The 14,037-nt window shown below is 42.9% G+C and overlaps 1 protein-coding gene across 4 annotated transcripts in view; it reads right to left on the bottom strand.

The window, feature by feature from the left end:
- Positions 1-14,037, bottom strand: part of ENTPD4 (ectonucleoside triphosphate diphosphohydrolase 4) — a 187,105-nt gene that overhangs the window by 133,886 nt on the left and 39,182 nt on the right. For all 4 annotated transcript variants that reach the window (XM_069214124.1, XM_069214123.1, XM_069214122.1 and 1 more), the window contains exon 2: positions 6,127-6,232. Coding sequence is in view for 2 of the 4 variants with exons in the window: in XM_069214122.1 (XP_069070223.1) it covers positions 6,127-6,134 (8 nt within the window). In the remaining 2 variants the exon portion in view is untranslated. The remainder of the gene's footprint in view (positions 1-6,126; positions 6,233-14,037) is intronic.

Here is a 14,037-nt window from a genome sequence, read left to right on the forward strand (position 1 = left end):
CAAAGGAGTAGTGTTAAGCATTTGTTGTACACACACAAGCAATGAGGAACACACACTCAGAGACAATTCCAGGCCAATAGGTTTTTGTATAGAAAAATATCTTTTCTTAGTTTATTTTAAGAACTACAGGTTCAAGATTTACATGTAATACTTCAAATGAAAGGTATTGCAGGTAGGTACTTTAGGAACTTTGAATTATCAAAATAGCATATACAGTTTTCACATAAATCACATATAGCTATTTTAAAACTAGACAGTGCAATTTTCAACAGTTCCTGGGGGGAGTAAGAGTTTGTTAGTTTTTGCAGGTAAGTAAACCACCTACGGGGTTCAAGTTTGGGTCCAAGGTAGCCCACCGTTGGGGGTTCAGAGCAACCCCAAAGTTACCACACCAGCAGCTCAGGGCCGGTCAGGTGCAGAGGTCAAAGTGGTGCCCAAACCACATAGGCTTCAATGGAGAAGGGGGTGCCCCAGTTCCAGTCTGCCAGCAGGTAAGTACCCGCGTCTTCGGAGGGCAGACCAGGGGGGTTTTGTAGGGCACCGGGGGGGGACACAAGTCCACACAGAAAGTACACCCTCAGCAGCGCGGGGCGGCTGGATGCAGTGTGCAAACACGCGTCGGGTTCTCAATAGGAATCAATGGGAGACCAAGGGGTCTCTTCAGCGATGCAGGCAGGCAAGTGGGGGGGGGGGCTCCTCGGGGTAGCCACCACATGGGCAAGGGAGAGGGCCACCTGGGGGTCGCTCCTGCACTGGAGGTCAGATCCTTCAGGCCCTGGGGGCTGCGGGTGCAGAGTCTTTACCAGGCGTTGGATCTTAGAAGCAGGCAGTCGCGGTCAGGGGGAGCCTCAGGATTCCCTCTGCAGGCGTCGCAGTGGGGACTCAGGGGGGGGCAACTCTGGCTACTCACGGTCTCGCAGTCGCCGGGGAGTCCTCCCTGAAGTGATTGTTCTCCACAAGTCGAGCCGGGGGCACCGGGTGCAGAGTGTCAAGTCTCACGCTTCCGGCGGGAAACGCAAGTTGTTTCAAAGTTGCTTCTTTGTAGCAAAGTCGCAGTCTTGGGTGAACAGAGCCGCTGTCCTCGGGAGTTCTTGGTCCTTCTAGATGCAGGGCAGTCATTTGAGGCTTCAGAGGTCGCTAGTCCCTGGGGAGAGCGTCGCTGGAGCAGTGTCTTTAGAAATGGGGAGACAGGCCGGTAGAGCTGGGGCCAAAGCAGTTGGTGTCTCCGTCTTTTCTGCAGGGTTTTTCAGCTTAGCAGTCCTCTTCATCTTAGGTTGCATGAATCTGAGTTCCTAGGTTCTGGGGAGCCCTTAAATACTAAATTTAAGGGCGTGTTTAGGTCTGGGGGGCTAGTAGCCAATGGCTACTAGCCCTGAGGGTGGGTACACCCTCTTTGTGCCTCCTCCCGAGGGGAGGGGGGCACATTCCTATCCCTATTGGGGGAATCCTCCATCTGCAAGATGGAGGATTTCTAAAAGTCAGTCTCACCTCAGCTCAGGACACCTTAGGGGCTGTCCTGACTGGCCAGTGATGACTCCTTCTTTTTCTCATTATCTCCTCCAGCCTTGCCGCCAAAAGTGGGGCCGTGGCCGGAGGGGGCGGGCAACTCCACTAGCTGGAGTGCCCTGTGGTGATGTAACAAAGGGGGTGAGCCTTTGAGGCTCACCGCTAGGTGTTACAGTTCCTGCAGGGGGAGGCGATAAGCATCTCCACCCAGTACAGGCTTTGTTACTAGCCACAGAGTGACAAAGGCACTCTCCCCGTGTGGCCAACAACATGTCTGGTGTGTGGCAGGCTGCTAGAACTAGTCAGCCTACATGGATAGTCGGTTAAGGTTTCAGGGGGCACCTCTAAGGTGCCCTCTGGGGTGTATGTTACAATAAAATGTACACTGGCATCAGTGTGCATTTATTGTGCTGAGAAGTTTGATACCAAACTTCACAGTTTTCAGTGTAGCCATTATGGTGCTGTGGAGTTCGTGTATGGCAGACTCCCAGACCACATACTCTTATGGCTACCCTGCACTTACAATTTCTAAGGTTTTGCTTAGACACTGTAGGGGCACAGTGCTCATGCACTGGTGCCCTCACCTATGGTATAGTGCACCCTGCCTTAGGGCTGTAAGGCCTGCTAGAGAGGTGACTTATCTATACTGCATAGGCAGTGTGAGGTTGGCATGGCACCCTGAGGGGAGTGCCATGTTGACTTACTCGTTTTGTCCTCACTAGCACACACAAGCTGGCAAGCAGTGTGTCTGTGCTGAGTGAGGGGTCCCCAGGGTGGCATAAGACATGCTGCATCCCTTAGAGACCTTCCCTGGCATCAGGGACCTTGGTACCAGGGGTACCAGTTACAAGGGACTTACCTGGATGCCAGGGTGTGCCAATTGTGGAAACAAAAGTACAGGTTAGGGAAAGAACACTGGTGCTGGGGCCAGGTTAGCAGGCCTCAGCACACTTTCAAATCAAAACTTAGCATCAGCAAAGGCAAAAAGTCAGGGGGTAACCATGCCAAGGAGGCATTTCCTTACAATGAGAACAAAGAAGAAAGAGTAGTAACACTGAAAGTCATACAACAGAACACAAGGAACATGAGCAATTATGGAAGCCCAGGAAAGACGCCTTACTAGTCACTTTTAAGTAAAGAGTATTAAAACACTCCAGCCACTGCATAGACATAAAAGGAATGGGAGACTGAGCTTGCTTTGTTGCTGAAAGAGGGGTACCCTGCAAATAGAGTAGAGAGTACACCACCCCACAATATACGCCGTACATAAATCCTTTCTAAATAATCGCAGCATGGTAAAAGAAGTGGTCTTTGGGTAGCAAGTAATATCCCAAACATCACAAATGTTTCATCCGTAGAATCTTTATGAAGACCTATCTGAACTATACTATAGTGATAAAAGGACATGGAACTTAACAGACACATGATGGGATAAAATACAGACAGGCATTTCTCTTCAGATCATCTTCAACTTTGCAAGGATCCTAGCATGCATCTATGAACAACGACACCAACTGTACATTAGGAATGTCCCTCATGAAAGATCAATGGAGCAAAACAAGACCCTGATGGAAACTGGACATGAATGCTGAACAATTTTGTTCCCGACAAAGAAAACAGGAATGACAGAACAGAGAGGGAACGTAACTAGGAAGGTCTGGCAAAGTCCTAAAGCACCTTCATGTAAAGAATGGTCAGCAGTATCTCATAAGAGGGGGCTGGGGGAAAGACAGGGGAATTCTCTGTAAGGTGACAGGAAAGACCACTGCATTTCACACAAAAGTAGTTGCCAATGCACTAGGAAATATATTTTGTTTTATGTTGTAGTTGAGAACGGTTGCAGAAAGGTGGGGGAGGGGGCTGGGAAGGCGATACCAACTGAAGTGTGCTCAAAACTATACACTGGGGAGTTTAGGAGATATTGCAAACAGAAGGCTGCTGACACAGTATTTATTAGTAGTTGTCTAAACTAAGTCATAATTGTGAAGGTCATTTTACTGTTTGTGAACTGACTAAACTCCCTCAACAATGGTTGACACTATTAAGTGCTTCACTGGATTATATACAGGCAAATATCTGCACAAAACTAACTCTTCCAAAGAAATCAGAGAAGACTGTGCTACCGATTATTCCAACAGACCTTCAGAGACTCAACAATGAACAATAAGGTAGTGACTATACTTCTTGACACCCCATTCCTGGTGAAAGGTACTACGAAGGATAGAGAGGGAAAACACGGTCAAGCTTCAAGTAGGTGAGAAGGATGCAACAGTCTCTTTGGTGCACACACTAACCAAGAATCCTTCCTCTTTACTTTTTTGCAGACCTAGGCAGTTTTTGAAGGTGGTAACTAATATGGGACTTTAAATTAGTGTGGTATGAAATCTTAGACTGAGAAGCAGATAAAACAATTTCTACACTAGGCTATAAAATGAGTTACAGATATGGGAGTAAAATATTTTCAACCAAGCCAAAGCCATAAACAAACTTTTGCTCGCTTGACCAATGATCATACACAAAAAGATAACATTTTGGGAGAAATACCGTCATGCAAGTCGGCACATGGAGACAATGGCAATTAATTAGTCTCAGATTATGCTCCAATTTGAAGACACATACACCAGCAAAACAAATAACTAACAAAAGGAAGCCACGGCTAGGCATTCTAGAACATCATATGCACAGAAAGGAGAAAAGAAAGAAAGTAAATGAAAGAATACTTCCACCTAAGAAAAGGAGCACAGGTCACAAGATCTAAGCAGCACTCAGGAGGAAAATAACTGCTATCATATTTGACTTCAAAAGTATAAGGAATTTCACAAGAGAGAAATCAGAAAAAGGCACAAAGTATCAACACTCCAAATAACAATACAGAGGTTCAGTTAAATTTCACAAATATCTCACTGTTAAGAGGCCAACTGAACAAATGGCAACTTAAAAGTAAACTAACCCTACTACGAGTCAAGCATTCCTTTTACATAACAGGCAACATTGTCAAGATAATTCCAGCAGAGACTCCTTTTTTCAAGACATCAATGCTACCAATGAAAAGGTTCAAAAGAGAAGCAGTTCACAAGTTGTATGAAGCACTCCACATTGCATACAGACTTTTTCCTGTGAAGGTCTTACAGGTTAAAGTATTCCTAAAATAATTAAGTCACTGAGCCCAGGTGGCTTTATAAGACTATTTAATACAATCTTTGCTAATCTGTATGCGACCCTGTTGGGAGATCTGTTCAACTTTTTCATCCAACTCAATCTAGAATGCATCCAATGTCTAAGGCAGAAGGTTTACTAATTCCGAAGCAGAACAAAGACCCATCAACAATGGCCCTACATTACAGAAATGCCTTTTTTGAATGTGGATGCTAAGACAGAAACAATATTGTTTACAAACAGGCTGTGCTGCCTCCTACCAAGACTAATACTACACAGCCAGTTATGGTCTATACACGCAAGATAAGCCCATGATATAGGAGTCATGAGGTAATTAAAAATTAACTGCCCAAGACAGTGATAATGTTTTAGATAAGGTTTGTTGGGCAGACATGGAAAATGCATTTGATAAGACATGACTGGGATCAATCTATCAGAAATGGGTGAAGGGCAATTACCCAAAGCTTTGAATCAGAATTTCTGAGAATGGTAACCTCACTGAGAAAACACAGATATTATTCGGTACAAAACACAGTTGCCATTAATTACCACTTTTGTTTGGTCTCCCTTGGCCCTAAGCTGGTTTGCATCAAACCTGGGGGAGATGCACTTAAAGAAGCAATGTGACAATAACAGATGGGGATCAAACTACTTACAAACGGGGGGATTCCAGGAGGTTTCTGGCTTCAATATCAATATGTCCGTCAATTATCTATAGCCCAAGCACAAGTCTTCCTACAGCAATTCCTATTCAAATAGGTCTTGAACAATATTATACATTAGGCAGTGGCAGCAACTCTTAACTTTTTGGAAAAAGGACAGCTAGTTCCAACCCTTAACACCCACCAACATCATAACATGTACTAATCGGTCACAATTAAGGAGAGTGCAAACAATACATTTTAACATACTATCACAACTCCTGTTGTTAGTTCTACAGATCCAAAGGGACAAAGGTTGATTTATCAAACATAAAGACAAGTAAAACAAAGAGGAAAATAAAATATGTGAGTGAACCCAAATCAAATCTTTATTGATATAATTAATTACAACAAAGCACATTTTTAGTTTTCCAGTTGCCTTTGTGATAATCATTATACCTTGTTCATGTACAATTAAATATAATATTTAATATACTAAGACTAGACTCTACTTGTTGAACCCCATCAAATGATGTAATATTCAGCTTCGGCTTAAAATCCTTAAGTTATATATATGCAATATTTTTAGTAATCTGGGTGCAAACTGACATTTCTTCTAAATCCAATTAAATGTGTATTCTTTCCTTTAAAAGTAATTCTAGTAGGAATTCTTTAGATCGGATAGAATCTCTGGCCCTTTAACATTGGTAGTGAAGTCTGATGGTCCCTGATCTATGGGCACTTTTAGAGTGAGTAACCGCAGCACTTGGTCTAATCAATTAGGTGTGACAACTGCAAAATCTAGCCAATGCTAAACACTTACCTTCCCATTGCAGGGGCACTGACAATCAATGCACTACGGATCAAAAATGCCTGGACGCAGCTCCCTGGGCTTCTCAAACAGTTGAGCCCACATTGTTTGCCTTCCCCTGTGTGTAACAAAATAAAGAGTTTGTCTTAAACTAATAATATGGTGACAACTGGATTTTAAGGAAAAAGCAAACGAACACCTGGACGCTCCCTATGGCTCAAACATATCACTCACTACATCACACATGATTCAGAAATGTGGTGACCGGATGTACTTTGGTCTCGGCTGATGTTGTTTCACTGGCCAATCAAAGGTCTTTTCACGAATATATTGAGTGCTGTGTTTGATATACTGTTCTTTGGGACTATTTTGTTGTATTTGTTTTGCCAGATTGATTTTGTCTGATTGCAAGGTTATTTTGACAATTCAGCTCTGAAGAAGTATAGGAGGCAGACAGGCCTCTACGAAAAATGTTTTGAATTGTGATGTCAAGAAATGTGAACTAAATAATATAAAGAGCATTATATTTGCACGCCATCAGAAGAAATACAAATAATCCTCTTTCGTGCTCAAAGTGGAAGACTAATAACTTATTGGGACTTTGTTCCGTAATTTTAAAAGGTTAATTTCCACCCTTGTTGCACTAGTTGGAGGACATAGAGGATTATTGAGGGACTCTTTGGAACACAGGGTGCATGATATATTTGCTCTGGCTACCTTTCATTGTATGTAAGAATCTGAGTCTGTGCCAACACTGGGACTCAAATCTTGTTCCCCATTTCCAAAGTTGGCAGATTTGGCCCTAACACCGCATCTTTTCTATTTTCTTCTCTGGGCTAGATGGCAGTACATGAAGTCTATTAAAAACAACCATCCCTGTTCCATCAAGGCCTAAAAGACACTGCATACTCCCACCCTCCCCACTCCCACCATGGCCTGAATATGAGGTCCTTGTAGGGGTGGGGTGAGGGCAAAGATACTGCTTCAGAGCCGGGTCGGACTCACAGGAGGCCGAGGTGAGAATGGCCCAACAGCAAGGCCCCGGTGAGGCAGATTCTAAGACTCACTCTCACCCCAGCCACCATAACCTCAGTGCAATGGCCTTGCAGGGGCAGAATGAAGCAGAGGCTGTAAACAAACAAAAAAAAAAAAAAAAATGATCACACTGAGGCATGGGCCCATGACCGACTGCCCTTCTTCCTAATCTGACCCTGTGGCTAGAGGTAAAGGGAAGACAGAAAGAAACACAAACCTTTTGAAACTACTGCATGTTTAATGATGAATAATATCCTCTAAATTATAAAATAAGGAACCAACTAGTAAGTAAATGTGAAGCAGAAGCAAGCGTTAATTCAGAAAAACACATACTTTATGACAGCACTTTCACATAAGGAAGGTAGGGATACATCTTCAGCATCAATAAAAGTGACCAGCAGCCAAAATGTATATTTTTGGAAACTGACCACAGGCAAAAAAGTTTGGTTATTGTTAGTTGTTTGAAAACCTAGGAGCATGGGCTTCAACTATGATGGTTTCAAGCTGTCTTGTAATGAAAAGCAAAACAAATAAATAGTAGTACAATTTGAGCACAAGCAGCATGGAAATAAATTAGACAAGAAATCATTCAGTACTTGGACCATGCTCCAGGAAAGAAAACAAAGTAAAGCTGGCATGCGCGGACACAAGCTCATCAATGAAGAGAAAGAAAATAAGAGTAACAATGAAGTCAACCAATGGTAAGTAGTGAGCAGGCTAAAAGCCCTTGTTTAAAGGTTTATTTTAAACAAACAAAACACTGTCATAGGCAACAGCGCATAAGCTGTTTGAGGAGAGACCTAATAACAGAGTACTGTTAGATACAGAGAGCACAAAGTCGAAAAGAATGACCTTTTATTGTTGAATATATTCTTCAGAAAGCAAGGCTAACCTAGTAGACCAATTGATGAATAAGAGCTCACAGATTAATACATTTGGGGCTCAGGGCAAACATGGTTGAAGGAATGCACAAACAAATGTGTGAATGCATGAAAAGGCTGATATGCAGCGCCGGGTATGTGTGTGAATGCTGCATAAAAACAGGAGACAGGAGTCAGCATCCTCAACAGTTGGGCTCTTCCATTATACCAGTCAAGTACAGTACTTTGAAAGTGGTTTGCTACTGTTAAAACTTCACCTGGTAAATCAAATGGACTGCCTGCACAGGTCATCGTTTAATAGCCAAGGGTCTACAGTGAAATTTAGTGTTAATGTAATGTATGCACCTAAATTGTACTGAGCTCTCTTCCTGCCTTTCTGCTGAAGGCTTGAGGAGGAGTACATTCTGCTCGGTGGTGTCTATCAGCTAGCAGAAAATACACCAGAGAAACTCCACCTACATATTAAACCTATTGCATGGAAGAGGTTAGGTAGAAAATATCTTTTTTTTCAAGACCTGCTTAAGGCTTTCATTGCTGGATACAGAGAAAGTCAACAGTGGCTCCTAAGAGGTTACACAGTATTAAATATTCGTTGACCAATGTGCCCTGAGCTTCAGGATCCATTGCAACATTTTACAGTGCCTGGGAGGACACTCCTGGAATTGATTGCATCAGTTTAGGCTAATCACCTTACAAGTGGTCCACTGCCCATTCAAGTCCAGTACAACCAACCTAACATGGAAAATCCCAGAGGAATCTGGCTTGTCTTCTCTCTTCCACACAGATGTCAAAATTCTGACCCGACTCAATGCTAATCATGAGCAGAGTTTCTTCACATATGAAGATATTATCATCAGCATCCAATCTGCTAACCCTAAAGCTGCCATCATCAAATGTATATCTAAAAGCCAGTGCTATCAGGATGAAGTTAATAGCCAAAAGTTAAATGGTGATAAAATGGTGGTATTACTTTGTCAACACCATTCCCTCTGGACACCAGAGTTCTGGCCTAACTCATGTAGTCACATACCTATTCCATTAGTGGCAGTACACAATGTTTCTGTTATTTTAGACAGACCTTATGTGCATGCATAAGAAGGAGTACTTGTAAGAGAAGGACATTTTCAACTGAAAACTCTTTGGTGAATCTTACTCTTCTGACCAGTTCTTCATAGCCTGGCTCAGTCATCAATGATTCTCACCATTTTAAACAACTGCAATCAAATCTTCCTATGTCTTCCATACGTTTGGCCAGAGTCTTCAAAATACTGCAGCATGACTCATTACAAACAACAAGATGGCATCAACATACGCCTTACATCGTGGCCTGTGCTTTATGGCTTCCTGCTGAACAAATCTTCAAGTTCAAAGCATTTTTTTGGCCACACTGGAATTAGATCCTGGCCCAAGATTTCTTGCCTCCAGATTTCAATATTATGTTCCAGCGCAAGGCCTCTGGTCTTTCAACCATTTGCTCATATACATTATTTGAAGCTGCTATGAAGTGTAGCAATAAAATACTTTTTATATCATTTTTATTGGTTTCTACTTTCAGCTATATGCAAATATTCAATATACACCGTTTACCCTTACCAGGGGTGTGGAATTTATTAAAATATCTACTTGTCCAGGGGACAGGTTGCTTCTCAAATCTACTTGTCCTGTAAAAAGATCTACTTGTCCCTTTGGTGCCATGTAGTGTGGCGACAAATTATGGCAGCAATTAATAGCCTCTCTGATTATGCCAGGGCTACTACCATAGTAGGGCTTGAATACTTGGAGTTTCAATCCCTACTGTAGCAATTTCCTTATTTTGCCACCTTTCTGCAGATCTGCATACTGGGGCTGGAGGAAGCAGTAAGCAATAGTTTCAGGGCTGGAATGCCTTTGAGTCTGCAAACCTACTAACCTGCATGTTTTAAAGATTTTTACCAGCTTCTCTCTAATATTTTCCCATAATAAGAAAGGTTGGACATTTACTCCTGACAATGGCAGAATTAGAACTTCTTCCAGGGTTGGGAAGAAAGTGGCTGGAGGGAAAATGAACTTGCAAATGCTCAATAGATTTTCACATGAGCAAATCTACACATCGTATTTACCCATGCTAAAATACAGTTCACAAATATTTTATAGGGGTACGACATACCATGGGTGCACTTTTGTGACTTTCTTTAAGAATTTGGGGCCACATGTAGGTAGGTTCAGATTTGTGACCTGCAAATTGCGAGTCGCACATCTGAATGTAGGATGGTGTCCTTGACACCATCTGTGATTCGCAAGGGCTTCGCAAATGCCCACCTCATGAATAATCATGAGGTGGGTCGCAATTTGCGACCCCCTCGCGAATGGTGGCCTGCTGGAGACAGCAGACCACCATGTCTGTGACTGCTTTTCAATAAAGCAGTTTTTTTTGTTTGTTTTTGTAATGCAGCCCGTTTTCCTTAAAGGAAAACGAGATGCATAACAAAAATGAAAAATGAAAGGTTTTCGTTTCATTTTTTCAGAGCAGGCAGTGGTCCGCAGGACCATTGCCTGCTCTGAAAAAATGTTTACAATGACATTCACAATGGGGAAGGGGTCCCATGGGGATCCCTTCCCTTTTGCGAAAGTGTTAGCACCCATTTGAAATGGGTGCAAACTGCGATTGGTTTGCGCCTGCGGTCACAAAACAATCCTACATTGCACTGCGAGTTGCAATTAGGAAGGGAACACCCCTTACTAATTGCAAGTCGCAAACCCGTTTTGTGATTCGGTAACCAGGTTACTGAATCGCAAAACTGGGTTTGTGCATCGCAATGTGCTTTTTGCATGTCGCAAACAGCGAAAGTCGCTGTTTGCGACATGCAAAAAGCTACCTACATGTGGGTCTTGGTCCCTAATTAGGTCTGGTGTTAACAAAGACATTTTGTTTTTATTAAACTTCTATTTCTCTCTCTTTCGGCTGGTTTTACTGTGAGTGATCGCATTCTGCTCTTCCACAAGGAGCATATTGCCACACAAAGTAGTTTTGTTCAGTGTCAGGAACTACAGTGGCAATCAGTGACGTAACGAAACTGGAGGGTGCCCCTTTGCAAAGAACATGGAGGAGACCCCTCTCCAGACTCACTCAGGGCAGGTGCTGAGCTGGAGGGGCCTCCTGGAGGGCGGCTGCGGGGCCTTTGTTATGCCGCTGGTGGCAACGTGTGCTTTAAGAGTTCAAAAACTTTTGGGGGGGGTTTTGCCAATGTTTGTTACAATGTTGAGGGCCTGGTAGCTCCCACAACAATAAAGTGTTACAAAAGCCATGTCAAAAACAAGACACACATTGATGAAACTAAAAGACTTATAAAAATATGTCAGATCAGTTGGCTTTGTCAGTGTTTGTTTATTTTCATGCTTCCCATAATCGTGTTGAAAATGGTTACACTGATTTTCCATTAGAAATATTTTTGGGAAATACTAGCATGCATCAACACATTTTACTAAATGACACTTCATTTGCATATAATCAGAGAGCATTCTGGGAGCATTATACTTAGCCTCTTAGCCTAAACTTTTCAAACATGTGTGTCCACGTTTTGTTTTTTTTGTACTGGAACCAACGTCAGTAGTGAAGTGTGACCTTAAAACATTTATTTACAGCACTCACCCTAATAATGAAGGCTTTCAAATAATGAACCATAAATACAAGTTCGAACAGCATTTCTTTTGAAAACACATTACCTCAACTGCAGAGAATTCCACTCTCTGTAAACAGGCAGCCAAAGGGTTTGTGCTGCAGGGGGTTGGGCCTACTTGTCCCAAGGACAAAGTAAACATAAAAACTTGTTGCCCTTGACCCCAAACAAGATGTCCTTCGGGCGATAGGAATTCCACATCCCTGCTTACACAATGATTTCACAAATAATTTCCATACAGTGTGTCAATATTCATTTGGCAAGCAAAATCTGTCATTTTTGACATTTGTGATATGTAGTCAATTATGTTTAGTGTACAACCATCAACGGTTTTAAACACCAAACAATTAACTTTTCTGGATAGTAGTTTCATATGGCATTGGAAACTCAATTCATACTGAACTTCAAACTCGATGTGAGTTACGAATTGATGCACTGCATATCCTTAAATGGTCTGACAGGGCTCAGGGGTCAGATGAAGCAGCTTTCAAATGCTTGCTGTTTACTTTTACCGCTGTTTCCACTGTCCCAAATTAAGTGTTGTGTCTATTGGGGGTGGGTAGCTTCCAATATTCAGGCTTCAAAGTTCTCCTTGGGGTATATGACATCCTTAAAGGACAACAACACCTCTATTTGGGATACCTGTCCTTCTAGGTCAGCTCAGTATAATTCCATTCTGGTCCACTGACCTTTATCTGAAGAACTTGGTGACTTTTTTGATAGCAGTATGCATCTTTTGCCCAGTAACAGGCAGGTCCCGGTAACCTATTTCCTGCTTTTTTCCTTTTAGGTCACGGAAACAGCCCCAACAGACAGCTCTGTGGGTTTGACAGTCCTGTTTGGCTTATTGCCTGATCTAGGCTTGCTAATATTTACACCCAGAATTCTGTTATGTTAGGGCCCCACTCACTCAAAGCATCTTTTCAGCAGCTGTCAAGACAGACTAGATCCTCCCACTACTAAATAGACTTTTCTAAACCCCGATGGCCTCATCAACCACGTCCCATCACTCACATACCATTCATCTGCAAGATCACTGTAAAAGCAGTTTATTTGCAACTCCAAGATTACATAAATGCTAACCATATTCTGATCAACTACCACTCTGGCCTCAGATTGCACTGGAGCAAGGAGACCGCTACCTTACACATTATAGATGGTACCCTACTGAAAACAGATGAAAATGCCCACCTGCTTCTTGATATTGCTGGACCGATCAACTGCCTTCAAAATAGTGGACCATCCCACCCTTATAAGCACCCTGGAGTGCCTGAGATTCACCAACAATGCCCTTCAATGGCTGCCCTCATTCCTTTTCACCTGATACCAGTTTGCGGACATGGGCACCTTCCGGTCACAAAAGATTCCCATCAGCTATGGAGTCCCTCAAAGTTATATAATGTCTGCTGTCATTTTCAGCCTTTACATGGATCCACTTGGTGCCCTACTCACAGATAACAGCATCAAGATTCAGCAAAACGACAATGATAGACAACTCGACCTGAAAGTCTCCTCTGCTTCAGAAGTCCAACACTTCAAACATGGCTTGCACATCATCCCAACAAAGATGCCCAGTGCCTACCTGAAGCTCAATCCAACAAAGACACTTTCCTGTTATTTGCTGTGTTAGAAATGGGGTCTCTGGTTGTCAGTCAGTTTGCACTCTGTCCAAGCAGGAACCCTCACTCTAGTCAGGATAAAGGAGAATCACCCTCAGTTAATCCCCGCTCAACCCCTTGGCAGCTTGGCACGAGCAAGCAGGCTAAACTTCATAAGCAATCTGTAAAGTATTTCTACCAACACACACAGTAATACAGTGAAAATACTACGAATGGGGCACCACACCAGTTTAGAAAAATAGGTAATATTTATCTAAATCAAACAAGATCAAAATAACAAAAATCCAACGTACACTAGTCGAGATATGAATTTGAAAAAGAATAATCCTTAGAAAACATTGGGAACACTTTTGTTACACAAAGTACCTGGTTTGCATTAAAAATAAAGGCGAACGGGCGAGCGTGCATCAGAAAAGTCAGCGTTGCGTCGATTCCGTACTCGCAAGGCAGGCTGTGTGTCGTTTCCTTCTCCGGTTGGGACAGCGATGAATTTTTTTTCTCCCTCACAAGAAAGCAATGGTCGATTTCCAGATGGCCACCTGGGGTGTGGGCAGGTTTTGCGTAGTTTTTTCACGCCAACGATGTTGCGTTGTAATCTGGTCGCACAATGTCAGGAAACCGTGCTGTATGGGGTTTGCGCTGTTATCAGCAGCCGATAGCAGGTGTTGTGCGTCGTTTCTCCAGCAGCGATGCAGGTGAAGCATCAATTTCAGCTGCAACGCCAGCGGTGCA

This window comes from Pleurodeles waltl, chromosome 11, assembly GCF_031143425.1.
Source record: "Pleurodeles waltl isolate 20211129_DDA chromosome 11, aPleWal1.hap1.20221129, whole genome shotgun sequence".
NCBI classification, from domain to species: domain Eukaryota; kingdom Metazoa; phylum Chordata; class Amphibia; order Caudata; family Salamandridae; genus Pleurodeles; species Pleurodeles waltl.